We start from the raw sequence: 26,212 nt of genomic DNA, 5'->3' as shown, positions 1-26,212 counted from the left end.
GATAGGGTTGTTGTACACCCGCAGTATGTTTGGCACTCCTAACCGCGTTGTTTCCTCTTGCAGGACAAGACGGTGTGCTGACCCTGGTGGGAAGGAGACATTTTTCCCAGCGAGCGGGGACCCCGACGGCAGCCGTGCCCAACAGACGGACCCCACCTCTCCATCCATCCACCGTTCCCTGCCGCCGGCTGAGGCGTGTTCGCACCAAACACTTCGCCTTGACTGAGCTTTTTGATTAGCTGAATCCCCCCCAAACCCCTGTCCCCTGTGAGGTTCGATGGGGCTTGCTTTGGATCTGCAGCCCCACACCAGCATGGCTCCAGGGGCTGCCGAGGGCTGCAGAGGGCAGCAGAGCCGAGGTCCGGGGAATCGATCGGTGCTGGAACTGGTGCTGCCGTGAGGGAATGCACGGGAACGGCGATGCCCATCACACAGGACAACGCAGGGGTCTTTCTCCCCCTCCTCTGCCAGTGGCTGCAGAACAGCCGTCGGGAGGGGGACGAGGGAGCCGAGCAGCAGCTTTGCCGCTCGGCAGTCCAGAAGCTGAGCGAGTACATCCAGCTCAACTTCACTGTGGACGAGAGCAAACTGCAGCCAGGGAGCTGCGGGACTTGTGATACGGAGATCTGCACCATGTACCTGGCTCAGGAGATGCAAAAAACTGAAGTTCTGGGGTTGAGCTTTGGGAACATTCCTGCTCTGGGGGACTACGGGGAGAAGCGTCGAGGAGGGAAGAAAAGGAAGGGGCATAAAGGGCCCGTGCTCGACGTCGGGTGCATCTGGGTGACAGACCTGAAGAAGAACAGCCCTGCTGGGAAGTGTGGGAGAGTGCGGCTAAAAGATGAGATCCTTTCCTTGAACGGACAGCTGATGGTTGGCGTGGATGTCACCGGTGCCAGGTAAGGGTGGGAGAGGAGCTTCTGGTGGCCACCTCTCACAGCACGTGGTGCAGGCCACAGTCCATACCGATCTGTGCCCAATAGTAGAGGTTTTGACCTCTGCTTTCCAGCCTCTGCATTCCTTCTTAAGACAATAATTAACAAAAGCAAATGGATAGTTAGCCCACTTTTGCTACTCATACATCCGCTGAAAAATTTTGAGGGTTCATTGAGTCAAAAAATAGTACATTGTAAGTATTGGAGTATCTCCACTAAAACAAGAGTCATTCTGGGTTTGAATAAAGCTGTTTTTTTGATTAATGTAAAAATGAATACAGAGTCATCAGCACTGGAAGGTTTTTACAGGTGCACCTTACTTTTATGGAATCATTTTTGACAGCTAACTGTTGTCTGAGACTTTTTCAAAGCAAGACATTTTGTGTTTTCCATATAGGAGCAACTTGGTTTTAATAAATCTCTTTGATTTTATTGTATTTGCTTTTTTTTTTTTTTTTCTTTCTGTCTCTCATCATGGAAAACTTGAAACCTTTAAGAGTTCAATGCAAAAATGAAGCATCTTGCAACGATACAAACTATTCTTGCTTTTTAAATTCAGCTGCTACATGCTGTAAAATCCTCTTTTGTCCCACTGTTGCTCTGCAGACCAGCAGATTTGCTCACATTTCCCTTTGCAAAGGCAAAGACCTTTCTCTGCTAAAGATCAGGATGCAAATGTTCATCAGTACCTGCTGTGACAGCATACCAGAGGGTATGAAATCCTCCCCCTTTAGCTAAGGGGGGGCTCATCTTAGGGATGGACAGTTTTGAAAACAATTCTAGTGAGGTGGACCTCCTTTGAAAGAAAACTCTTGATCTGCAGCCCAGGTAATCCAGCATCTTTCATGGGCCTTGGGAGCAGTATGCTATTTTAGACCAGCAGAGAAAGTGCTTCAGCACATAAGCTTTGCAATTGGGACAAATAACAGCTTTTAACTGAAATAAGCTATATACTGGGAAAAAATAAGATAAAATAAATAAATAAATAGTTGAATCTTTACAGATTCATCCATTTATTTGAAGATTCAGCAGGTATTTATCTGCTTTAATTTTCAGACTTGCAAAGCCATGATGACCTGAGGGGGTGACACTTGCAAGTTACAATCCTGCAAAGTGTGTGGCCTTTGCTCCCAGCAGGCAGTGAGTGTGGCAGCAGCTCGGGGTGGCTATCACTTCCATGTGGCAGAATAAAAGCAGTGACTCCTCCATCTGTGGGTGCTGGGCAGGTCAGCCTGGCTGTGGTTTTGCAGGTATCATAACAACCTCTGTGATAATTTCAAGCCTGTAATTCAATGAATGTATAAATATTGGTGGTGTGGTGCCATCAGCCAGTGGCATTACCAGATTTGAGAGGTTTTTTCCCCTCAAAAAAGTTAGTTTGCTGTATACCCTTCACCAGATATCACTGCTCCTAAAATTCAAAGGAACTGATACAGTGGCCAGCAATAAGGTGCTCTTATTATTAATGCAAAATGAATGGTAACACCCAGCGGAGTTCAAAATGTTTGGATATCTCTTCTTTTAATCTGATCCCTCAAGATTTCATTTTGGACTTACTTCTTTTGGAAAGCTTTGTTATTAGACCAGCAAGTGTTACTGCTTCTAATGAGAACCAAGTGTTCCTTTTTCCTTCGATGAAATTCTTTTGTTTTGGCCACTATGAAGGCAGAGTTTTGGTGGTGCAGCACCAGTGCTGCTGTTCATAAGAACCTGTTTAAGAATATCGTACATCCCATTTAGACCAAAATTTAGGACATCCCTTAGTCAAAACCTGATTTATTTTCAGCATCCAGAGCATCCTTGCCTTCACTTATGGTCAACTACTACTTGAAAAGAGTGATGTTGATGGGTAACAGTTTGGGACCTTGAGGATGCTCTCAGTTTGGAGTGATTTTGTTTGCCTCTCAGGGACCTGGCTGGTAGCTCTGGCCGCTTGTTACCACCTGGTTCATCTGATTGTCTCCAGGACGCTTTGAGAGTCATTCAGTAGGTTTCTCCATCAGGGTGCTCAGGAGTGACATAGTTCTGTCTAGGTTTATAGTAGGCTGGAAGGCAATGTCAGCTTGACTTCTCAGAGGGCTTTCAGAGAAGAAGCTTTCCTAGAGTGCAGAGCCCTTCCCTTTGGCTCTTCAAGGTGTTGGGGCAGCATGCCAGTTTGAATACTAATCCTGGCTTGATTTTTGCCTGTATTCTCTGTCTGGGGGAGAAGCTCTTCCACATCAATACAAAGGGGGCTGAGTGCTGTGATTTGTCACGTGATGCCCTTTGTGTAGCCTGCAAATGTTCAGAAAAACTAAGATACTGCCCTGGCTCCTGTAGCACCATGCTGGTTTGGACAAGCAAAATCACTACTTATGCACTTATTCCTCACCCGCCAACTAAGACAGGACAGTCCCGTCTTGCCTGGTGAACATGTTGTCCATGATGGTGTTTTAAAGGATCTCCTGATATATTTCTGTAACAGTGGGGAATTTGGTATGAGGATCTCAGTACTCTGCTGCTTTCCAGGGAGTTACTACCTCTGCAGAGGATTGACAGAAGAGTGGTCACTTACCCTGGCCTTCATATCACCTCATCTTAAGCTCTACCCCACCATGCAAACCCCCCTGTTCTAAGGGACTAAGCCAATACACTGGACAATGAGAGAAGATAGGTAGGGGCATGTGGTCCCTTCTTCTGGATGTCCTATGGATGTGGTCATTCTCTAGAGGACACAGGGAGAAACAGCTGGAGCCATAACAGATTGGGCAGCCCTGGACAGGTTGTGCTCTTTCTGTACCTGACTGGTGTAGGTTCTGTGCCTGCAGGTCCTCAGGTCTCAAAGTGGTGACAGGGTCAGACACAGCACTGAAAAACAGCACAGCACTTCTTGGAGAAGCTGGCTGTGGGTATCGCTCATCTGCCTCTCCCTGGTGGGCAAGCTGAATCTGATTTCTGTAAGGAAAAGCTTTTTAGTTAAATTGCATCTGATTGTCGTGTAAACAGGAGAAGCAGATTAATTATTGCTGATCTTGTTTCTTTTTTCTCCCCTCTCTTTTATTTTAGAGAAATATTATACAGTAATATAATCATCACAGCTCTTTGCTTTACAGCATGTTATTGCATTAGAGATGAATGATGTAGGTGGTGGCATTTTGGGTGATGTTAGTGGCTGAGGGAAAATTATTGCTCTCTTCAGAGTTAGCAAATTATGTGTGTCTATCAAACACAATTGCAGGGAGTACTGAATAAAGGTTAGTCAAAACTCTGAGTGTTTATTTATCTTCTATCTATACAACTGTATCTCCAAAACACACGGGTTATGTTCCCCCAGACAACAACCTCCTATGTATTTTGGAACTACTCCTCTCATTTTGGGCTATTACTCATTTACTGGCGGCTGTTAGTATTCCTCCAGATGACAGATGAATCCTTCATTTCTTGAGCATGAATGAATGGGGCTTCATTGAGGAAGTCCTGGGAGGGCTGAAAAATAATTATTTTGTCATTAATATAATTCAGTTTGAAATATTTTATTACAAATTTCAACAAGCATAGTAGCAGTGCTTGGATACAGCTACCATATACATATAAACTTTGAAAACAGTATTCAATAGATTTCCAGATTCCAAGTGTTTCTGGAGCAAGTAGAGTAAGATACATTGCAAGTCATGACAGCAGCCTAACCATGAGTTATTATTATAAATTTATCATTGAGGAAACCAAACCACTGCTTCAAAATACCATGTTCCTCATTGCCAGAAATCACCGTATGTGACAATACCATTAGAGAACTGGCTTGATTATTTCTAATCCAAAACCTGGAGTGATTTCCAAGAAAATGTTCAGAGGAGTCTTTTGACAGCCATACCTTTGCACAGTGTTTTCCTACTCTTCAGCCAGTGTCCTGGGGGATTGCTAGGACTCCTCCCCAGCACAAGATATGGCATGCTGAATGTCCGAAATATCACTTTGTCGGTTTATTTTCAAAGATGCTGAAAAATACCTTCAAAAATCAGATGTGCTATGGGAAGTGAGCTTCAAGTGTCACTACTGCAGGCAAAGCTTTGGCCTTACCTAAAGTTGGGGGTTTTCCCCAAAAGAGCTAAGGTCTTTTCTGAGCTGGCAGTGTGAAGAAAACATCAATGCTCTTAGTAGTTGTATGATATATGGAGATTCTAAACACAGTCCTTATCCTCTCTTAAGTGCTGGCAGATGATTATAGAGCACAATTGTGAATGCCTGACAAAATTACAGGCCTCAAAATGTGCAAAGCACTTTGTGCTGCTTGCCTACAGCAGGCAATAACAGCCCTGGGCTCAGCTGGATGAAATCTTGAGGTTCTGTATCAAAGCACTCCTTGTTGGTGCTGGAAAGCCCATATGCAATCCCTGGTTGTGTTCAGAGACAAATTCTGCTCTGAAGAGCGGTCTTCAGGAGAATGCTTTGCTTCTTAACCTCCTTGTTGGAGGTACAGTATGTGGGGAGATGCAGAGGGGTACATCTGCTGAGGAAGTGGGGATGGGACCTTTGCTTCATCTGCCTAGAGCTGCTCAAAAATCTGCAACTGTGGTTTGAAAGCTGATTTTTCTCAGAGGAGCACACACTTCAAGGCATTTTTTTATTGAGCTCCTCCTTTTTCAGAAGATTGTACTGAATTACTTTTTTATCATAAACTGTTTTGCCCCTGCAACAGATTTTCTTGTTGTGAACAAAAACTCCCCAACATGTGGTCATTCTTTGGTGTCCAAACACAATGCTCCGGTTTTGAGTTTTCCATGGGTCATTTCTTCCTGCCACGCTGTGGTGACACAGTGCTACTGCAGGAACCTGCCTGCCCTCACCATCACCGCTCCATCCTTGCCCTGGCTGTCTCTGGAGTATCCGCAGGATTTTGTAGCTCCATGTTACTCATGTTACAGGATGGTATCAAAAGGCTTCCAGGTGCTTCAGCAGGCAGGTGGGGATTACTTCCCAATAAGGAGCAAGGGCTGTGCTCCCTCTGCTCATCTGAATGGGGCCACCAGGTTTAAGTTTTGTGTAACAGATCCATTCTTCAGTAGAGTTGGGCATTAGGGTATACGAATGACTGTGACTGTGCTGTAGTGGTAGGGAAGGTTTTCAGGTTTCTGAGCCTGTGAAGGGCTTGTGTGTGTCTCTGGAAGCTGCTTTGGATTTGTTTTCTGCTTGGCAGAGCCTTCTCCTTTATACATCCTTTCTTTTAAAGAAAATTCACCCCAAGAATATTACCTCTGGAAGCTGCAGAAAGCTTTATCTCACCACATCCTCGCCTCCCAGGGATGTCAGGTTGCACAGAGTGATTGCTCTTTCTTACTGTGTTTCCTCACCTCCTTCCTAAAGCAAAAGTGCTGCCAACACAAAGTGCTGCTCAGTATAAGCAGCTGCTTTGCCTAGTGCTCATAGGGCCTTCTCTTAGTTATGTTCATAAGAAAATATTTTTGTTTTAATAGGAAAACAAATGGAAATGTATCCTGGCCCTTTGCCCTTGGCCAAGGGGCAAACATTTCTGTGGGAGCTCCTTGTTAAAATATTAACAGCGCTGTCTACACAGTGAAAAACAAACACAGTGGTCCTGGAGACTGCAGCCTCCAAATACAATCTCAGGCGAACAGATTTTTTGTAACTGACCTAAAAAATACCCCTGGCCTATTCTGCAGTCAAATGAATTTCTTTTTGTACATCATATTGCCAATATTCATGCTGCTTAGTGGCGGGTCAGGGTGCAGAGGCTGAGACCTGGGGCTCATTATCACAGGCACAGATGGGAAGCTCATGCTGACATGCCCTCTGAGCTACCTGGCCAAGGATGGAAAACAAGCAGCACACAGGGGTCCTGGCTGAGGTTTTTCTCCTCCTGTTGAGCAGCTGTGAACAGGGAGACCAGGAATGTGTGCTCAACCTATGAAAAATGAGAGGAATCCTATGGCTGTCTTTCTCAGACACAGACCAAGTCTCCCTGCACACTGGAGCATGGACCCCCTCTGAAGCATGGCTGCTCTATTTTACACTGATAGTGGACATTAATTCCCCCCTTAAAATATAGCAGGACTAAGAAACCAAGGAAGAGATGTTTGTGGTTGGTTTTTTTCTCCTTCTTTTATGTCTTCAGGAAAGGTATGAACAGACTTAGCCACTTGTGCTGAGAAATAAATTGTTCTGAAGGGACGAGCTTAATCCCAAATCCTCTCTCAATAGCTAAAGATTTAAGCAGAAGGCCACTAATCCCCAGACCCAGCAGAGATCATTTAGCTTGTTTGTCTTATTTGCTTCATTAATCTGAGTGTGGGTTTGCTCTATTTCCCTTCTGCACCCTCTGGTTCCCACCTTCCATCTCAACCTTCTTGAGCCCAGCCCCTGGGGAGGGGCAAAACCTGTTGCCTTCTAGCAGTGGTCATTTTTAGCATCCCACTGTTTCAGCTGCCTCTACAAAGCGCTTATCAAACCCTTTGTCCTCTTCAACTTTCCATCTTATTTATCTCAGATAATTTTTATCTAAAAACCATAGAAGACAACGGAGAGATTCCACTGATTTTAAATAGCTCCTGTCCTGTATGTGTTTGTGCACACAATTTGGGGAGCAATATGCTTGTTGCTGCCTTCTACCCACTGAACAACAGAGTTTCCCTCTCGGGATTGAAAGCATGATCCCTAGAGGGCATACATGTGTAATTAGGCAACATCCCCAGGGCCATCTGCAGCACATGCTCCCCATCCTTGGCTCAGCCATGCTTTTCAGAGGGATTGCATCAGGCTTGAAAAGATATGGACGGAGGTTGGTGGTGATGCCTCAGGAGGCGTAAGAGCTTCAAAGGTTATCAAGTGGGTTGTCCTGAACCTTGCTGTGTGCTTTTGCTTTGTTCCAATAAGCTATGCAAGCTCTGCTTAGAAGACTATACCTTTTTGCCAGATGTATGGCTGTGCATCCCCATTTAATTTGCTGTTCTGACCATGCTGCATTTACAAGATCACAAGCCCACTGTTTGGGAAGGATCTCTGCCCTCCACACTCATCTCTGCTGGGAACAGCCTGATTTGGTCCATCAGCCTTACACCTCATCACTTATCCCTGGTGCTGAAGGGCCAGCAAGAGCCCTTCACCGTCCTGACTGAGACTGTCAGCCTTGAGTGCAGCAAATGTCCCATGCTCTCAGGTCAACTGGAAGCATAGTTAGGATGTAGCATAGCTTAATTAATTGGCAAAATGCTGGAATGCACAAAACAGGGTCATTTTTTTTTCTACTACCCCACCAAGGACCAGGTGAGGCCTTCAGCCACAGCAGCAGTTATTTTCACAGCCTCTCCAGCAGTGCATTTGCAAGCACAGAACGGTGTTTTAGCCATCAATAATTAAAAATAGAGATGTTGAAAAACACAAGCAAAGAACATTTTGTGCCCATTATTTTTGCTCTTCCTGTAATGCTTTTGCCCTTACACACCAATTTGCAATGTGCAGTCATTCACAGTGTCTCCTTTAATCTGTAAATGTGAATTTTTCTTCATATTCTGGGAATCCAAAGTTTTTCACAAAGCAAGCTGTGGGCTAAAATCTGATTCCTGTGAGGCAGGATAACATAGCTGCTGCAAGAGGAGGAGGAGGCAGCTGGAGCCAGGTTACTGGGGTGCAGAGAGATAGAAGGCAGGCTGTCCTTTCCCACCCATATTGACTCATGTGTTACAAGTCCTAAAAAGGCACAGGTTCTCTAGTCTTTGTTGAAATGTTTTTTCTCATAGCAAAGCTAGCAGTGTTCCCATTCCCAGAAGGGTTCTGGGGATGCTCTGCAAGGAACCAGTCCTTGCCAATATCCTGTACCTTTGGGTGTGATGGTTGCTCTCCTGAAAGATGCACTAAGCTGTGACCCTCCAGAGCTAAAAGCATTAATGGTGGTGGCAGATTAAAGCCTGCTTATCCCCTGTCACTGGGAATCATTCTTGGCTTGGAAAGGACAGAAGCAAGAAGGGTTGAAAGGTGATGAACAGGAGACAGTGCCACAGGCAAAGGGTGTGCTCAACATCAGCCTCAGAGGGAGAGATGGTTTGCCATGATGAACCTGCATCTATGGTCATAAGTGAGAGGGTAAATATAAGAACTGTAGTTGTGATCAGCAGAGATGCAGGTATATAACTCCAGACATAACTGCTGTGATGATAGGCTTTGGAGCTGGGCTTTTTTTTTCATGGAAAACTTATTGCTCTTCATATCTGATATGACACTTGCCTCCAGCTCAGAGCAGTATCATATGCTCCTTGAAACTTATTTTTCAGTCTCCTTTCTATCAGATGTAGGCTAAGATGGGAAAGTTTTCTATATCACTAGGAGCCTCTGCAGCATCACTCAGTTTTCATGCTGGTTTCCCTGGACGAAATACATGACATGCAGCAAGATCTCCTGAGCCTCCCAAAGGAAACACTTTTAACAAACCAGTACCAGCACAAAGATAACTTGGCAAGATCTGCCAGAAGGTTTGGGGCAGCTCAGGAGGACTTGTACCTAATGTGACAGGACAAGAGTCTGGCAATTATTATTATTATTATTATTATTATTATTATTATTATTATTATTATTATTATTAGCAGACTTGACCCTAGAGCATCCAAGACTCAGGAAGGCCAGCTAGACTGAAGCCTCTTTGGCAACACTTTGAAATACTAGAGGTGAATGGAGAACAGGTTCAAGTTTTTCATAATGCAAAAGAACTGCTGAAATCTGACTGAAGGAGATTATTGTTTCAGCTGATGCCTAAGACTCTCTTCTATTGTGTATAAAGACTTGTCCCAGAGTCTGTTTTTTCCCTTTTCCATTCAAGGTGCTATAGGTAACTGAATGATGGTCTAAAAAAAAACTTGGCAAAATTAAAAGTTGTAACTAAGAGTATACATTTTGACTGTGTTTCCTGGTCTGTTACTCGATCATTGCAGTGGGCTCAGGGCAGCAGAGTTAACTGCTTGATGAAACAAAAGTCAGTGATGTTGTTGTTGTCCTCCTCCTCTTCACACACATTGACCAGTGGCCCTTTTTGATGTGATAACTGAAGAATTAAAAGTGCTTGCCAATTTTTCCTAGCCAGGGCTATTTTTGTTCTGGTAGCAGAGAAAAACAGGGACATGTGGTACCCAATAAACTTTGTGGTACCATCTATCTGAACACAGAGCCCAGATGAGGTAAATGAGCTGGAGGTTGAGGAATTCCTTCTTGAGAACTCATGAGTGACAAACAGAGCCATTATACAAAGTGTATAATGTTCTCACTGAGAATGTTTTCTAACAAAACCACTAACTGTTCTACTGAAAATGAGATTTCATATTTTCATCTGTAGAGATGTTCTGATAAAACACAGATTTTTCTTGGTTTCCTCTAGAGGGCAATGTCTTATAAATATTTTAAGCAATTTTTGGGTTGTCAACTGGGAATTTAGCTTGCCTTTTCTACGAATTCGTAAGACAGCAGTGAAGAGTGTTTCTTTATATGCTTTTTAGGGTGTGCATTTGCATAACATAATTACTCTAATTGTTTCTTGGTCTTGTTCAATGCAGTAGCTAATCCCTTTAATGAACACAGAAATACCTTTTGTGTTTTGGCAAGATTTTCCTGTGCTGGAATGCAGAGATGAAACTAGTCATGAAGACCTAACTCTTCTTTTATACTTGTGCAGCTTGAGGGACTTCCGGCAGCCTCTCCTTATATAACCTATTGTAAAAGAGATTATAATTGAGGCATTTGAGAATAAAGCTATCAGTTGCTGTAGTTTACAGCTGAAACTTCAGTGCAGAGGATAAATCTAAATACCAAGTCAAAGTATCTAGAGGGTTCACAGGATCTAGAAGACAGAAGGGGTTTGTGTTACTACTTATTTATTTGCTTTTGTATTAGTTGCTTGATGGATGTTACTAACAGCCCAATTTTCAAATAATTGTCCACATAAGCAGCTGCTAAAACTAGCTGGAATCAAAGGTGATCAGTTCAGTCCTTGATAATTGATCTTAAGGTATATTATCTTCTATTTACTGTCACTGTTGTGTAAAAAATGGTAAACATGGATAAAGGCTGCTCTGTTTTCCTTAAACCTCAAATGTGTGATTTGAAACATGCTTACATGAGCACAAACTTTTTTTTTTTTTGTTTTCTCTGTCATTATTCCCTCCCCCAAACCAACACTACTAAAAGGGAAATTTGCTCTTGACTTCTCAACATGAAAATGGCTTTAGGGAAATCCTTTTAGAGTCAGTCTCCTTTCCCCTCCTGACAGTGACTAGGCCTCTGGAGCATCTCTGTAATGGCCTTATTGGATTAACTTGCAAATCCCACATGTTGACTGAATTTGTGGGTTAACATTCCTTGTAAAATATCTCTTCCAAAAAAGTAATGGGCGATCTGCAATTGCCAAGTTCTCTAAATGAATAAACCTGTTTGTTTTTCCCTAAACAGGAAAAGCAATTAATTCAAGTGAAACCCTTATTCCCAAAAGTGCTCTATTTGAAAACAAGGGCCTGTGAATAAAAAGAGCAGTAAGTTGGCTTCAAAGCCAGCAGTCATTAGGACCAAAGCAAGATTTGCCCTCTGCTTTTGAGATATTGGAGCTCTAAGAAAAATCTGAAGACACAGCTTTTCAGTAGCCTTTATAAGTTAAATAGGTGAGAACTGCTTTCTCATTAGTGCTGCTGGCCAGGCAGGACTTTCTCATCATTTAAAACCCTGTCTTAACATAAACATGAGCCTTAAATTTTAAATTGCTGGGAAGAGTTGTTAGAAGCACTAGTGGCAACTCAATATTCTTAGTTTCATTTTCCATGCTTCATGTATCTGAAGAATAGCTTCAGGTTTGAATCATATATATTCATCACCACCTTGGTTTAGGGCTCAGCGTCTTGCTGGCTCTGTGGTATCTGGCAGCTTAATGCTTTTTCACTGGGGATTATTCTTTGCCTTCAACTGGAAGGAGCTATGTTTGGAGCTGTAGGTGTGTGGGGAGGCTGATTCACCCTGATCTTGGATCTCCCATATGCAGGCAGCCCTGGGAATGTCACATTTGTATTGTTGCTGGTACTGAAGGAACCATCATGACTTCATCTCTTCATACTTGCTCTGTCAGCCTTTGTTGCTGGTGAATGGTCTGAAACACAGCTTTCCTGCACAGAAAACCAAACCTGTGCCAGAGGTCTCTGATAATACCATAACACTGTTGGCTTTGGTGGAATTGTTTCCCATTTGCCTCCATCAAAATGGAGAACCTCGGTCTTTGGAGTTTCCTGCTGCTATTCCATACCTGACCCTGCAATACACAAAATTGTCTCCTCTCTGATCTGTTTTTTGATCATTGCCTGCACTAGGAAAGTAAGTGGTACATACAGCAGAGCAGAAAATTGTTCAATAAACCAGCCAATTTCATCAGGATAAACAGTGTGGTTAAAATAAATTGGACATCAACAATTCACCAGTTAAGCTGTGGAGAAGGAATAATAAAAAAAAAATTAGAAAAAAAGTCTATGGATGCCAAATGCATCACAAGTTAATGGCTGGTGTGCAAAATTCAAAGTCAGCAAGAGTTTACTGCAGCACTCTGCCTTTAAACAGTCTCTGTTTCAAATAGTGTGTGAGAAAGGCAGAATCTCAGTGCTTCATTAGAATTACTTAGTGAGACTTATTCTAGGGACCCAAAATTCAAATTATAAGCTGTACGAATGAGTTTAATGGACATCAGCATTTAAGAAAAAATAAATTGCAAGTTAGTAGAGAAGTAAACACCTGACTTGAGAGAGCTGGATTTCAGAAGAGCATGGAAGACAAAAGAGAGTAGAAAAGATTTAGGATGGAAGAAGAACTTAGAAATTTATTAATTCGGTCTGTCTGAATAATAATTAAGAGTGTTTTGTCTCTATGTAATTAAATTATACATTATCATCTGCTAAAACAGTTCAGCCAGCTCTAATAACGAGGGAAACCAATCCTGATTCCAGGTGTCAGCTCCCATACTCCCTGAGGTTTTCCCAGCCTTGAGAATATTCTCTCATTTAATGATAGTATCAACAGTTGTATTAAGGAATATGAGGAGGCATATTGTCCCTTTTTACATAATTCTCCCTGAGCACAGCATCGTGCTTGGGACGTGCTGGTCATGTACTACATTGGAGTGTGATTTGGTGATTTGGTGAAGCCAGTTCAAGATCTGCTTTAGATTTAAAAATGTTGTATATCTTGACGTATACTGAGTTAGACGATGGAGTAAGAGTGTAGCAGGAACCAAATGTAAAGAACTAATTTAAATTCCATGTAAATTTCTGCCTTCTTCCCACATTAGTGGCATTTGCTACTTGCTTGTAGCAATATTGCTTTCTGCAGTGACCCTGTGTTCATTGCCTGCTTTTCTGTCCATTTCTCTTCTGCATGCTTCTATTTTAAATCATTTACTTTTAAGTTATGTTTACATAAACTGTGTTTGGCTTGGAGCTATGTATCTAACTCCTTTCAAGTTCGTGCAGCCTAATGGATAGCACGTGTGGACTGAAGAAGTGTTGGGTCTTGGTCAAGCCTTTCTGTGAACAAGTCATGACACAGGTGTCAGGGAGGTGATGACAGCAGCTTGCTTTCTGCAGGTGCTTGAGCTTGCTGGGGGGAAAAGCAAGTTATTAAATGCTGGGTTTTACTGTGGAGTGTTTCTTTCCAGATATCTGCATCTCTGCTGTGGGGTTATAAAGTCAGAGCAGCTTCACAAGGGCTAAAATTCTCTGAATGTCTGTTTCTGCAGACATACATTTGAGCAACACAAATAAGCCCAAACTTATGAGATGCCTGCCTGGATATGAATTTAGCCATTATCCAGTCTTCCCAAGTGTCTGCAAGAGGCGTCAGTGTAAACAAGTGAGGCTTACTTACCTGTAGGGTTTTGCTAGAATAATGACAGAATGGAAAAACTGATTTCTGTTTTTCCAAGGCCTTGGAGCCAAAAGACTGATCTTTTCTGTGCCTAGCATAGGCTTTGAGAAAAAACCCACAACCTTATTTTTGTCATGGTGCTCCAGCCAGCACACAGCTGAAGTCTGATTTCCAGATACAGTACTTGAGGTTTGTTGTAAAGTGAGAAGGTCCAAACCCAAGCCTGTTGGAACTGCCAGTTTTCTGGTTGGAGTGATTGCTCCAGTTTATAAAAATTTGTGTAATTTACCCTCACTGAGTTATCTTTTAGAGCTGAAACAGCGTAAAAGTCTAGCAGGGCAGCTCTGGTTGTGGGATGTATGTTTATCGGGAAAAAATGAGCCACTTTAAGGCTCTACTGGGGAAAATGTGATTAAATGGTTTCCTGTTCAATGCAACTCTTATTTTGTGAGAACTTTCTTGCAAGTATAAACAGTGTCCTTGAGAAGAAGCTGAGATGAGGAGAAACCAGGATTATTGTCAAGATAATTATGTGACAAAAAGAAAAATAGGCTTAAATATAACCATCTAATTCATCTCATGGATGCATGGCCACATAGTGGGAACAATTTGATTATTCTGGGAGCATCCTACTGCCCCAGCCCCTTAAACATAATCCTCTCTTGTCATCACCTCACACATGCCCACCTTGTTTTATGGTCCCCAGCTTGGCAGTCAAGGAGCACATGGGTGATGTGCAGGGGCAGAGTGGGAGTTTCAGGCATGGGGACAGTGAGGAGGTTTGGTGCTGCCATTTGTGTTGTCCAAGGACTTATGTTTCTGGGGTTCTCCTGGGTCCTATTCTGAGGAACTACTTTGTGTTGTAAGTGGGGGGGAAAAAAAAGACACATGAGTTGAGGCTGAGGGTTTCCTTCTTGGTCAAGTTTGCCTTCTGTTCTTTTGTCAGCATTCATCAAAGTAGCCTGAAAATTGTGTCCTGGAGAAATAGCTTGATTGAGTATTTAAATTTTAAACATACCGTCACTTTTATTTCTTACCAGGTCAGCTGCCTATTGGAACTTTTAACCTTTAGATTGTGCCAATTGATCAAAATGTTCCTTTGTAGTTATTGAGTCCTGATTTTTTCCTTTTTCTTTCAGTTGGTAGCAAAATCTGCTCCTAACTGGGGAGAAAGTCTTGGTACTTTATCAAATGACAGCCTGGAACCAGAGAAGAATATTTGATGTTCATGATATTGCTCCCCTTTGGGTATAGTCAGAAGGCAAATTATTTTTCAACCCTTATAAAATTACTTGACTGTTTTTCTCAGACAGTTTTCATAATCGTTGAGGAGGAAGGTGAATCCCAAATACTAGGGTATAGAAGAGTTGTTCCTGATTTCCATATGTTTAAGCATTATACCAGGCTAATTCTGTTAACTAAAGATACGATTCTTAGCTTAGGACCGTGTAGAAGGAGAACAGGTGCCACAGATTGTTCATTAAAAAAAATTTTACAGCTCAAAAAAATTAACACAAACCAAAGGACTAGTCAAAAGTCTCTGATCTGACAAGACACCGGAATATCCTAGTGAGATATCAAAAAATGATTAGAAAATTCAAGAAAGATCCTGCCCATGGATCCTATAAGTACCGTATCTGAGATCAGCAATCCGTAACAGATACAACTGATACGTGGTCTGGAACCTGAAACAAAGAAGTGCTGGACCCATCCATCCCAAGTAAGAAGCCATGCAAATTAAATTTGTAGTAGTTGGAGCCTGTGGATTGCTTTCACAAGCAAAATTGAGCCTGGTGTTAAAATGATCGGGATCAAGAAATCCAAATTAGGTTTCCTCCTCAAAGAGAAATGAACATATTTTAGCACTGTTTTTTGTAATGGGTTTCAAAAGAAAATATTTGAAAACAGATGCAGTATGTTTCTGTATATTGAATCCAGTCTGTGAAATAGAACTATTCTCTCCACACAGAATGGTCAGAAGACTCCTCGAGCAAAATCCTCCCTAAATCTCATGTATGTTTTAAGGAAGACTCTTGAAAGATTAATAAGTGGTGTGCGGATGGCACATTCTGACACGCGCTGGGAAGTAGATGCAGATGAAAAAGCAGGATGGCTGGTGATCTGGGCTTCCACTTTGAATATCAGAAGGAATGGAGCACAGCGTATATAGCATTAATGGAGGCTATTCTAGCATAAAATGAGAGGCACATTTGGAACAATCTCTGCAGTCCTCGTTTAGGACACTGGGGAGAGTAATATAAAATGACTCCAGGGTGGAGCACAGGTTGCTGGAGCAGGCAGCCTCTGCTATAACCTACATTGTTTTTATTGTTACTGAGAAGAGAAAGATGCTGCTTTGCTGGGAAATCCTAGTGACCAGGCACATATGGTCAGTGTATTTGTCAAGGGGGAGTTAACAGAGAGCTTGTGTAGCTCTACCTCCCACAAAAATCCCACTAGCTGGGATGCTAGCAGTGCGCATGGTGCCTGAGCATCCTTCTAGGGTACTTGTGGAGGAGTAAAATGCTCCTTTCCCTTGACTGTGAAAATGCACCATGCCAGAGCTTGCATTACCTCTCACAGAGGTGTGTTTAAGTGGCAGCATGTTCTTGGCAGCCTCTATCAGCAGAGGGTCTGGCTTTGCTTCCCCATCCCAGTATCATGGCACAAGTCTTGGCTGGGGCTAGGAACCACCTTCTCCTTAGGTCCTGCCTTCTCTTGTCTTTAACCTTAACTCCCTCAAGCTTTTTTCTGGAATGTGTGGTCTTCTCTGATTTCATGGCCTGGCTAAATCACTTCTAATGCTGCAAGCGTGGGAAGGCAGTGAGAGCACCTGGAGGCATCCTGGTGGAGTAGATGGCCAGCAACATCCTGGTGGGGTAAATTGATCTCTTGGCCAAATTAATCTTCTCCAGTAGATTTGGTAAGCCCAGTATGAGACATGGGCAGTAGCAGGAGTGCAAAGCTCTCCCAACCTGTAGCAGCACCCTGCCACCTCGAGCTGATGACTGGTGAGTTTTAAGTACATTCTCACCTTGTCTGTTGGCCCTTTAGCTTAACAATGAGATGTACATTGTGTACTCTGTGTAGAGTCTTGTGGCTGGAAGATTCAGATTGTTGTTCTCGTGCAAAGAAAACAAACCTCGATGGCTGTGTTCCCCTAGGCTGCTAAGCACCCTGTACAACATTTTACACTCAACAGAGCTTAGCAGAGTTAAAAATAGTTCTTGATGTCAAAAGATTTCTTGCTAGTAAAAATGTCCTTAGGATACTTTCTGAAATGGCAATCTTTGGACCAAACAGGCAAAGAAAAAATCAGAACATAGTGTTCAACACTGCAAAAAAGAAGAGTTTATCTTAATTGCATACTACAGGAGAAAGGTTAAGAGCAGAGAAAACTGGCATCACCTTGGGGACGGAAAGAATGGAATTTAAATAGGGATGTAAGGGTGAGTACATAATGTAAGATTCTATATTTGTGAAGTATTTTTCCCTCGGTGCCTGAAAGATTACCTGGGAGAAAATGTCTGGCTCTGTGAGTCTTTGAATTCAAGGCAGGCTAAAGCCTGGCCTTGCACTCTTTTTTTTTTATTTTGAAAGGGTAATGTCAATTCTGAAATTGGTCCCCATGTTATCATTTCCAAAAACAATCTTAGATAAGTGTTTCCACCCTGGAAAAAACCCTATGAGTCTCAGTGATAACAGATTGGTTAGAGCAAATATATGTCTAAAACCTGGAACATACACTGTAAACAAGTGAATGTATTAAGTGAACAGAAATTAAAATTAAACCGAGGACATTACAGAGAAATACAAATAGTAAATAAGGACTGAGATGTGAAAGATGACTTAATGATTTTTTCATTTTAATAGCAGCATCTGCCGTTAAATGTAGCAGATATGGCAAATTGCTTTAAGACCATGTGATTTCTTGGTTATTACTCTCTTTTTCATTTCAGCAGTACTAGTAGACTTCCTTATATTTGTTTTCTGCTTCCCAATCTTGAGTTAATGCCTTGTGTTTTGAAGTTAAATACAGTATATGTAATACGATGTAAATCTCCTCTCTTGGGTACTTACTAATGTGGTACTACTCTGCTATTTAGTACATACCTGAGTTAGAGAACTGTCCGGTTGAGAAGGCTTTATCCCCTGTAGATTTGTAGTTACTGCTAAACAAATTCTACAAGCACATCAATAAAGCAAATAAAAATCAGCCCAGGGTGGTAAAATGTGGATACGCTGCATCTCAGTTTGAAGTTTCATGGAATATTCCCCAAAAGTGGTAATTCTTCACACAAATTATTGTATTTTTAAATGGTCAGCTTATAAACAAGCTGTATGGGCATAAAATCAGCTCTAATATAGCTGTTTACAATCTTAATAAACATTATAAGTGTTTCACATGCAGTGTTTCATATTCACTCTTTGATCACAGACCTCAGCCTCTGGATAACAGTATTTAAAAGAAATATTCTAGAAAAAGGCTTGTGGGAGAAGGCTGTCGGTACAGCCAGTCTTACCTGCACCCTAGCCAAGTAAGCTCCCAAGAAAACAAACAAAGAAACAAAACAGTCCAGAGGAGAGATTTTCTTATTTTTTTTGTTTTGAAGTCTAGTATGCTTTCATATTTTAAGTATCAATTAGCCTTAAAAGAGGAAGTTAGAATGTAAACTCTCTGGGACAAAGATCCTATGGCGGTATTTTCCTTACAAATTACTGACTGTGATTTGTGCTCTATAAAAATTATAATTGTGGATAAATTAAGAGATTAATAAAATCGAGAGGTTATATTTCTCAACAGTTCTCACTACTGCTTCTTATGGTTTGCTTTCTTATGTTAAGAAACCTTGCCTTCTGTAGCAGGAGAAAACATCTTTGATTGTAGCCCACATAGGCAAGGAGCACAGCTGAAGAGCTTGCTGACACACAGGGACAAGACATCAGAACCTTCCACTCCAGAAATCACAGAAAAACATCTCATTTCCTTCTGTTTGTGTGGTGGGAGGAGTAAGTGAGTGTTTACAAATAATTCTAGTATAGACTTTTCAAGGGCCCATCTGCTTTCAATTTGCATGTAAAACCCCACAAAAGACTAAGGGCTGGGGTGTTTTCAGCCAGACCTGGAGTGGTTTGGAATTTTTATGGTCTTTGTCATTTTTCTGTGCAAACCATGAACTTGTTAGGTTAACAGCCAGCAAGAAAGGATGAGGTTGTAACTCCTAGCTGAGCCCAGGGTGACTCTGGGTGGTTGCTGGCTGTGGGCTGTAGTATTCAGCTCTCCAGGGCTGTTTATAGTAGTTGAGTGTTGGAGCTATTAAATGAATAAAAACAAAAACAAAACAAACAAACAACAACAAAAAAACCCAACAAAAAACAAACTAACAAAAAATTAAAAAAACAAAAAACAAAAAAAAAAAACTTTTGTTGTGCTTGCACACAGAAGAAATGTTAAGGGAAAGGTTTTCTCTGCAGCATTCACCTCATAGTGTAATAGCCTCTGTGCAGAGATAGGGATATCTTAGGGTGATGTTTGCAGAGATTTAGGGAATGAGATGGCCTGAATCCACTGAATCATCCAAGAAAACTGTGTAGAGATCCATGCAGAGGTCAGGGAAGGGATTTTTGTATTTACACTGGCATGGCTGGGAGCAGAATGTGGCCTTTGCAGTCCTTGGCTCTGCCTTGGTGTGCTGGACTCCTATGCAGTGTTAACCCTCTTTTGTGTAATTTTTTGTGGTTTCTGACTGGCATCTGAAGTTTGCTGGGGTTTTTTAGGGAAAAAAGGGATACTATATTGTTATTCTGGGTTATATACGATCCAAAATGTAGATGATTATTGTGTTTTCAGAGGAATTTCATATTAATCCACATATTAATTTTGCTGCCCATCTGATTAACAGAAGGTTCTGATCCTGGGAACATGTAATTTACCTTCTGTGTTGTGTATCGGGGCTGTCAAAACTTGTGATGCCCAGGACACAGCAGTGTTGGGACAACGTAAGTGACTGTGTCTGTTGTAAATAGCAAATGTTCCTAGTTCTTCAAGCTTGTGAAGGTAATGTTTGAGATAAGACTTAAATGTAGTGCAGTTTTAGGTACTCATGAACAGATGTAGCACTTAACAAACTCTCCTCAGTTGCTTCCTCAGTGTTAACTTCTAATACTAAGACATTAAGGGATTGGATTTCATTGACATTTAGTTTGAGTGTGCCTGTAAGGTGATTTCAGTTCACTGTTGTTTTTCTGAATGTGAATCAAGATCTTGAAAGCGCAAAAAAGAAAACAGGTAAACTACCGAAAAATAAAGGTGGTTGCAAAAATGCTGTGCAGAATTTGCGCTGTGCAGTGCCATGGGGTGCAACTGCAACTTCATTGGCCAAGTTCCAAACATTTTCTGCAGCCTTCTTTTGGCTACAGTGTGATATAGTTTCACCAATCCACAGCTTTATGTACTTAATTTTCTCCATCCTTAATCTTTTACTTCAGGGTAGAAAGGAATTTAATGCCCTATGCTGTGGGCCAGTAGAAGATAGTCTGGTCTAGGTGGTCCTTCTTGTTGTCTGTAACCGTATGTGGCCTTTTCTTTTGGACAGACTTTTTTCTATGAGTTTGTATATCAATGTTTTATCTATAAAAACCCCACATGACTTAGTCTTGTAGCTAAATGCTATCCATATTCTCCAAAATAAAAGCTGACATGATTTAGGGCCAAATCCCCCCAAAATTTCAATAGGATGGCAGCTCCCAAATAGACCAGGAAAAGCCCTGCTCAGCTGTCACTGAGCTGTGAAGGGCCCACTGTTGTGGACTTTCCTAATGGCCAAGAGCCTGTTCCTGTTTTCTCATCCACGGTGCTTTGGTCTTGCCTGGGCACAAGCAGCTTGTCTGTCTCCTTGTCCCAGGGGGACCTCCCATGCCATTTCCCCACGCTGCTATGCCACTAGGAACCACTTTCTTGCACCCTCTGGCTTCTTCTGCCTAGATTTTACCAGGCAGAACTTGTGCATTTTACTTTTCATTTGAATAGGAGGTTGGATCATATTATGTGACCCATAAGATAAACATTAATATGGACTTTTCTGGACTTCAGACTCATTGGAAATTGTACAGGATAACCCCTGTGATCTCTTTTCTGTTTATGACTGTGAACTAAATAGTTAAGGAAACAAAGGGATGCATCCCAGGGTGTGATTCCTGCTCCAGAGCTCTTTTGTTTTATTATATTAACTGGGTCATGGGCATAACACAAACAGTTTTTAGGGCAGGGACTCAGTACAACCTCTCCTCCCATCTTACTGTCCTAAACTTTGGATTTTGTATGGAAGAATACAGACAAAACAAGAGGTGACAGGGTGTGTGTGTGTGTATGTGTGTGTGTCTGTGGTAGGAGCCTTCTGGAAGCTACTTATTTTCCTAGGAAAATAATGCTAGGGAAAAAAAGCCAGCATACATTTCTCTCCTCTTGTGCAGAGGCTGCTGAACTTGCTGTCTGCATATTGAATGACCTCGCCATCCCCTGTGCTGCTAGAGGACAGATGCAGCCCTCATACCCCCCTCTCACTCTGCTCAAAATCCAATCTCCACTTTCTACATGAAGGGGCTTATGAGTGTTTTTTATCAGGAGATGTCAGGCAATGAATCATGATTGGAAGGAAGGCATTTCCTGGTTAGCAGCATTGAGCCCCAGAAAAAGAGAAACATCCCAAGGACTGAAAGTTTCCCTTTGGGTTAGCTCTAAGCATGTTAACTATTGATGTGTTCAATTTTGGCACCTGATTAACTACCTGTGCTGTCTAGGATCTGAGGCACTGACACTCGTCCGTGCGTTTTGCTCCAGTAACAAAGCTCAAAGTCTCTTCTGTCTTCTTCTGAAGTCCTGGAAGGCCGAAAATCACGTTGAAAATCCTGAAAAACAGGAGGGACAGTTCTTTCTGTGTAGGAGAGTACCATATGTGAGAGCCAGCACTGCTCTAAGCAAAGCTAAGCTGTAAAAGACATCTTGAATACAGCATGGTGGAAGAGTTTAATCCTTGTCTATCTTGTTTAGAGCTTGATCTACTCACTCCTTGGGCAAATATACTAAGTTACTGTTTTTTTTTACAGTTACAGCAGGGGCATATTCCTGCTCTGAGGCCAGAACAAAAGACCACAGGTGTGTAGCTGAGACTGTAGAAGTAAAAAATGTGATACTGGGTATAACCTCACTGCTGTTAGGCCTGCTGGCAGCTGGCTACACACTTGAAAAATGGTCGTGAGATGTTAAATGGCAACCTGTCATAAACACACTTGGCTTTCCTCCAGGGCCAACCCCTGGGGAGTTGTGTAGAGGTAGAAGTGGGGCTTTTAATTTGGATGCCTCGAGTAGCAACATTTCCCGAGGGGGAAAAGTATGCAGGATGGCTTTCAAGAGGAGCTAGTGGTTTGGTGGGAGCTAGTGCGGAGAAAAGAAAACACCCTGTGCACCACAGGTCCCGCTGGGAAGAGACCTATTAAGGTCCCCCTCAGGCAGAGCAGGGTTGCTCTGCACATCCTCCGAGCGGGGCCGGGGGACGGCACAGGTAGGGGACAGAGCCGAAGGGCTGAGACTGGCCGGGGGAGGGGGCTCCGGCGGTGACCCTACAGTGCCCACCCCCTCCTACTGCTCCTCAGGGCTGTGGGACCTCGGCTGGGACCCCCTGGCTGTTCACTACGCGCCGCGGTTGCCGCCGGGGCTGTTGCGCGGCGGGGCGCGGAGCGGGGCGGGGCTGGGGCTGAGCGTGGCCGCCTGCAGCCGCGCCCCGCGCCCGGGAGGCGGCGGCGCCGGCGAAGGTGCCTCCCTGCCGGCCGCAGCGGCAGCAGCAGCGGTGGCAGCAGCAGCAGCCGCCAGCGCGGGGCCGGCAGCGGCTGGGCGGCTCGGTGCCGGCAGGTGATTAAGCGGATGAGCGGGTTGCCGGGGGGGGGGGGGAAGGAGAGGGAGATGGCCGGCGGGGATTAACCGCGGTCGGGCGGCTGCTGTGAGGACGCTGAGCCCGGCGGGAGGGACGGGAGACGCGGCGAGGTGCGCGGGGCGCAAGTTGTGGTGGCGGCCGGAGCGAGGCGGGTGCGCGGCAGCCCCGGGAGGGAGGACAGGACTGCGGTGCGGCTGCCGGGAGACCTCGGGTGTTCTGGGAGGGTGGTCGATGCCGAGGACGCCCCGTGGGTCCCGCCGCGGCCCCGCTGCTTGTCACCGGCGCTGGGAGGTCGCCGGATCCGGGGCTGCGCGGGGGCGAGGGGTGCGGGGTGTGAGGCACCCCCCAAGCCCGAGCTGGGGTCTCCTGGCGCGGGGCTGGGCAGAAACTTTAGTTACGGTCTGGCATGAGGGTATGCTTTCCCGTGGGGACAGGACTGCGTCCAAAACCACTAAACAGCTCGTTTGGAGAAAACCTTTACAACTCCAGTCACAAAATGCTTTCCTGTAGCACACACGAATACCAGATTTTTAAAATGAAAGCTGTGCTGAAAGCCTTGCAGAGTAGCTTCTCTTGGCAAGCTTGGGTAGTGATGGCTTTTAATAAAGAAAATATATTGTCTTCCAACTGGATGCAAAAACTAGAGCTGTATTATCACTTCCTAAATCTATCATAATTCCTGGCTTTCAGTTAGGAGAGCTTTTTGTGGCGTTCAAGTGCCACAGCCATCATGTTCTCTAAATATCTCCTAATCCTCAAGCAAACAAAAGTCTGCTGGTGTTTAGCGGGTTTTTGTACATGTAGGGCATGGGCGTACTTCATTCTTACTTTATGTTGCTACAAATTCAATGCTTCTGCACAGCCCTGCATTTTGGCAGGGTGCTGTCTTGCAGCGGAACTGGGGGACCTTCTAAATGAAGCTAACAAGTAAAATATGCTTTGAAATGGAGTGCAGATGGGAAGCGTCTTAAGTATTGTGTTGCACAACAGTGCACTCTCTGTATGTGCCGTTCAGCTCCCTAAACTCTGGGTTTTATGAATGCATCCACAATCTGAGCTGGACCCTACGCTGCTCAGAAATATGGGGCATTTATGTCTGGAACGGCAGCAATTCTGATGAGAAAGATTAATTCATCTCTCTCCCAAAAATAAATTTGATGCCTGTCATCTCTGGTCGACATGGTTCTTTGAAATGTATACCTGTCCTACGTTTTTAATTCCAAAATACTCTCACAAGTTGTTGAATAAGAAGCGGACCTGGTGATTGCTGGCTCAGGTGGGTGGTGTCTTAACTTTTTTTAGAGCTGTTTTGTGAATGCATCTTGCATTCTGAAGCATTATTGTGGATTGCTGTTTCTTACTGACTGATAGTAAGAGGCTGATTGTACCCTCGGCAGTAGAAACTGAGGTAGTCTACCATGATTTCTTTACCGTATCTCACCCTTTTTTCGTGGTGGGGAGTGTCTCTTTGGCTCCATCTCCTGGCTCAAAAAGAGGATCCCCCTTCATGGAGGGTTATAGAGAGGTGGGAAGCCCCTGGTTAGTAAGGGAAAAAGGTGGGTGAGAAAGGTGAAGAAACCTTCTTCTTGGACTTAAACTGTGATCTTCAGACCTGTTACAGCAGAGTAACACCAGTTTCCAACTGGAATGGGAATGAAATTCTCAGGTTTTTTCATGGGAACGTCTCATGTTACTTTTTCTTGGGAAGGTTTTTGACGTAGTGATTAAATATTATCATGGTATTTAGAAAGTCATAATTTAGTATTTAATTTCTCGCCTGGATCTGCTAGAAGAGTTAGTCATCTTGCCTCATATATCTCTGTGTGTGATCTTTAGGTGAAAATGTATTAATGATATATATGTCATGATTTTTCTGCCTGGTCAGGAAATTGTATTGCCTGCAAATTATTAATCCTCTTGAAATAGGAAATCTGTGGCAGCATATAAGGATCTTGCTGTGATTTGGCAGATGTATGACCATGTGTGGACTCCATCTGCAAGCACAGTGAGGTGATCCTTCTTTTGTGGAGGATCTTCTGTATGTCCTGTCTTTAGAGGTTCTCCCTTCAGAAGCTTTCTTCACATGAAAAGAGAAGAAGAAAAGAGACTTAGCCACGCTGCAGGACCAGGTTATCTGTTCTACCCATGACCGCCAGAATTCTTTATCTACCCACTGTACCTCAAAATGAAAGGAGAAGGTGGCAGACTTTGTTCTGACACTGATGATCAGTCCTTGAGATGCCACTGTAGGGAGCAGAGCAATAAGGTCTAACTCTCTGAATATGGGAGGTATGTGAAATTCCAGAGATCTCTTTCATTTCTGTATAGATATCCTGTGTATTCCAGCACATGGGCCTATGTATGTACTATTTAATGCTTCTTCATTACTGTTTAAAGTATGATAAATCGTGTGGGCTTTGGGTACAGATAAAGGCAGCATGGTGTGGTATGGGTGCTGCCTATTTCTTTCTATTTGTCTGTCACTCTCAGTCAAAGTGGGATATAGCCCTAGTGCCAAGTGTCCCTTCTTTGCATGCAGAGATGTTCCTCCTTACAGATGCAGTCTGTCAGCAGGGGAGCCCTGAGGATGACCTCTGATGGGCTGTGGTGGCCAGGGCTTTTCTCCAGTCATACAGAACTTCTCCCTTAAGGGTGAATAGCTGAGTCTCTGAAAGCATGTTATGTCCACAAAGTCCAGTGCAGATGGAAAAAAAGATGCTTCTCAGCAATTTTCTCTGTATATATTCTGAAGTCTGTGCTTAGCTTTTTACCATGCTTTGTGCCTGCTACAACCACAGAGCGAGCACCACCAGCCCTGTAAGACTGAGCTGAATTATTTTCTGACTTATGTTTCACCAAGGGACACATCAGTGACAAGAGATCCCAGCTGCAGAATGTGTGTGTGCGGCGTGTCTTGTTCAGATGTCATTTCCTTATTAATTGCTCATTTGGCATAAAGAGTTGTTAGCTGGTTTGGGTTTTGAGATTTTTTTTTCCCCTTCTCTCCTTCTAGCCCTGGGATACAACAGTCAAGTTGTGTTCCTCCTGGCTTGTTTTTGAGTTAATTTAAGGTACAATCCGCAGTCCTGATAGAGCTGTGATTGCAGAGGACTTGAGGTGATAGGCTGCTTGACATGTGTGGGTAGGGATGGATGCTTTTGTGGGTACTGTGTGTTCATGAAAGACGGCAGAAAGGCAGCAGTCCTAGAAGAATGCTTTGCAGGATGTAACTGGGAAGCTACCTAGAGCCGGCGTCGTGGAATTGCTGGCTGCAAGGACTCTGGTGTAAAGTGTGAGTTACTTGGATATGCCGTGACTCCATCCACAAGCTCATGCACAGTTGCTTTCATTTGCTGTAGGCTAAGACACATTTCTCCAGAGTCCTGCTACTTTCTTCCTCACAATTCCTCCTCTTCCAGACTTTGGCCCGTGGTCTCACTTTGGCAGAGGGGTTGGGTTTTCAGTGAAGCCAGCACTGCC

The 26,212-nt window shown here is 43.4% G+C and overlaps 1 protein-coding gene across 2 annotated transcripts in view; it reads left to right on the top strand.

The window, feature by feature from the left end:
* Positions 1-402: 402 nt before the first annotated feature.
* The window catches only part of PDZD2 (PDZ domain containing 2), a 135,246-nt gene continuing 109,436 nt past the window's right edge, over positions 403-26,212 (top strand). The window contains exon 1 of one of the 2 annotated variants that reach the window (XM_030467912.1): positions 403-899. In XM_030467912.1, the coding sequence (XP_030323772.1) occupies positions 421-899 (479 nt within the window). In that variant the 5' untranslated portion in view covers positions 403-420. The remainder of the gene's footprint in view (positions 900-26,212) is intronic. The other variant, XM_030467911.1, reaches the window with a different exon arrangement.

This window comes from Calypte anna, chromosome Z (genome assembly GCF_003957555.1).
Source record: "Calypte anna isolate BGI_N300 chromosome Z, bCalAnn1_v1.p, whole genome shotgun sequence".
Taxonomy (NCBI): Eukaryota; Metazoa; Chordata; class Aves; order Apodiformes; family Trochilidae; genus Calypte; species Calypte anna.
This window is presented reverse-complemented; position numbering and strand designations above follow the sequence as displayed.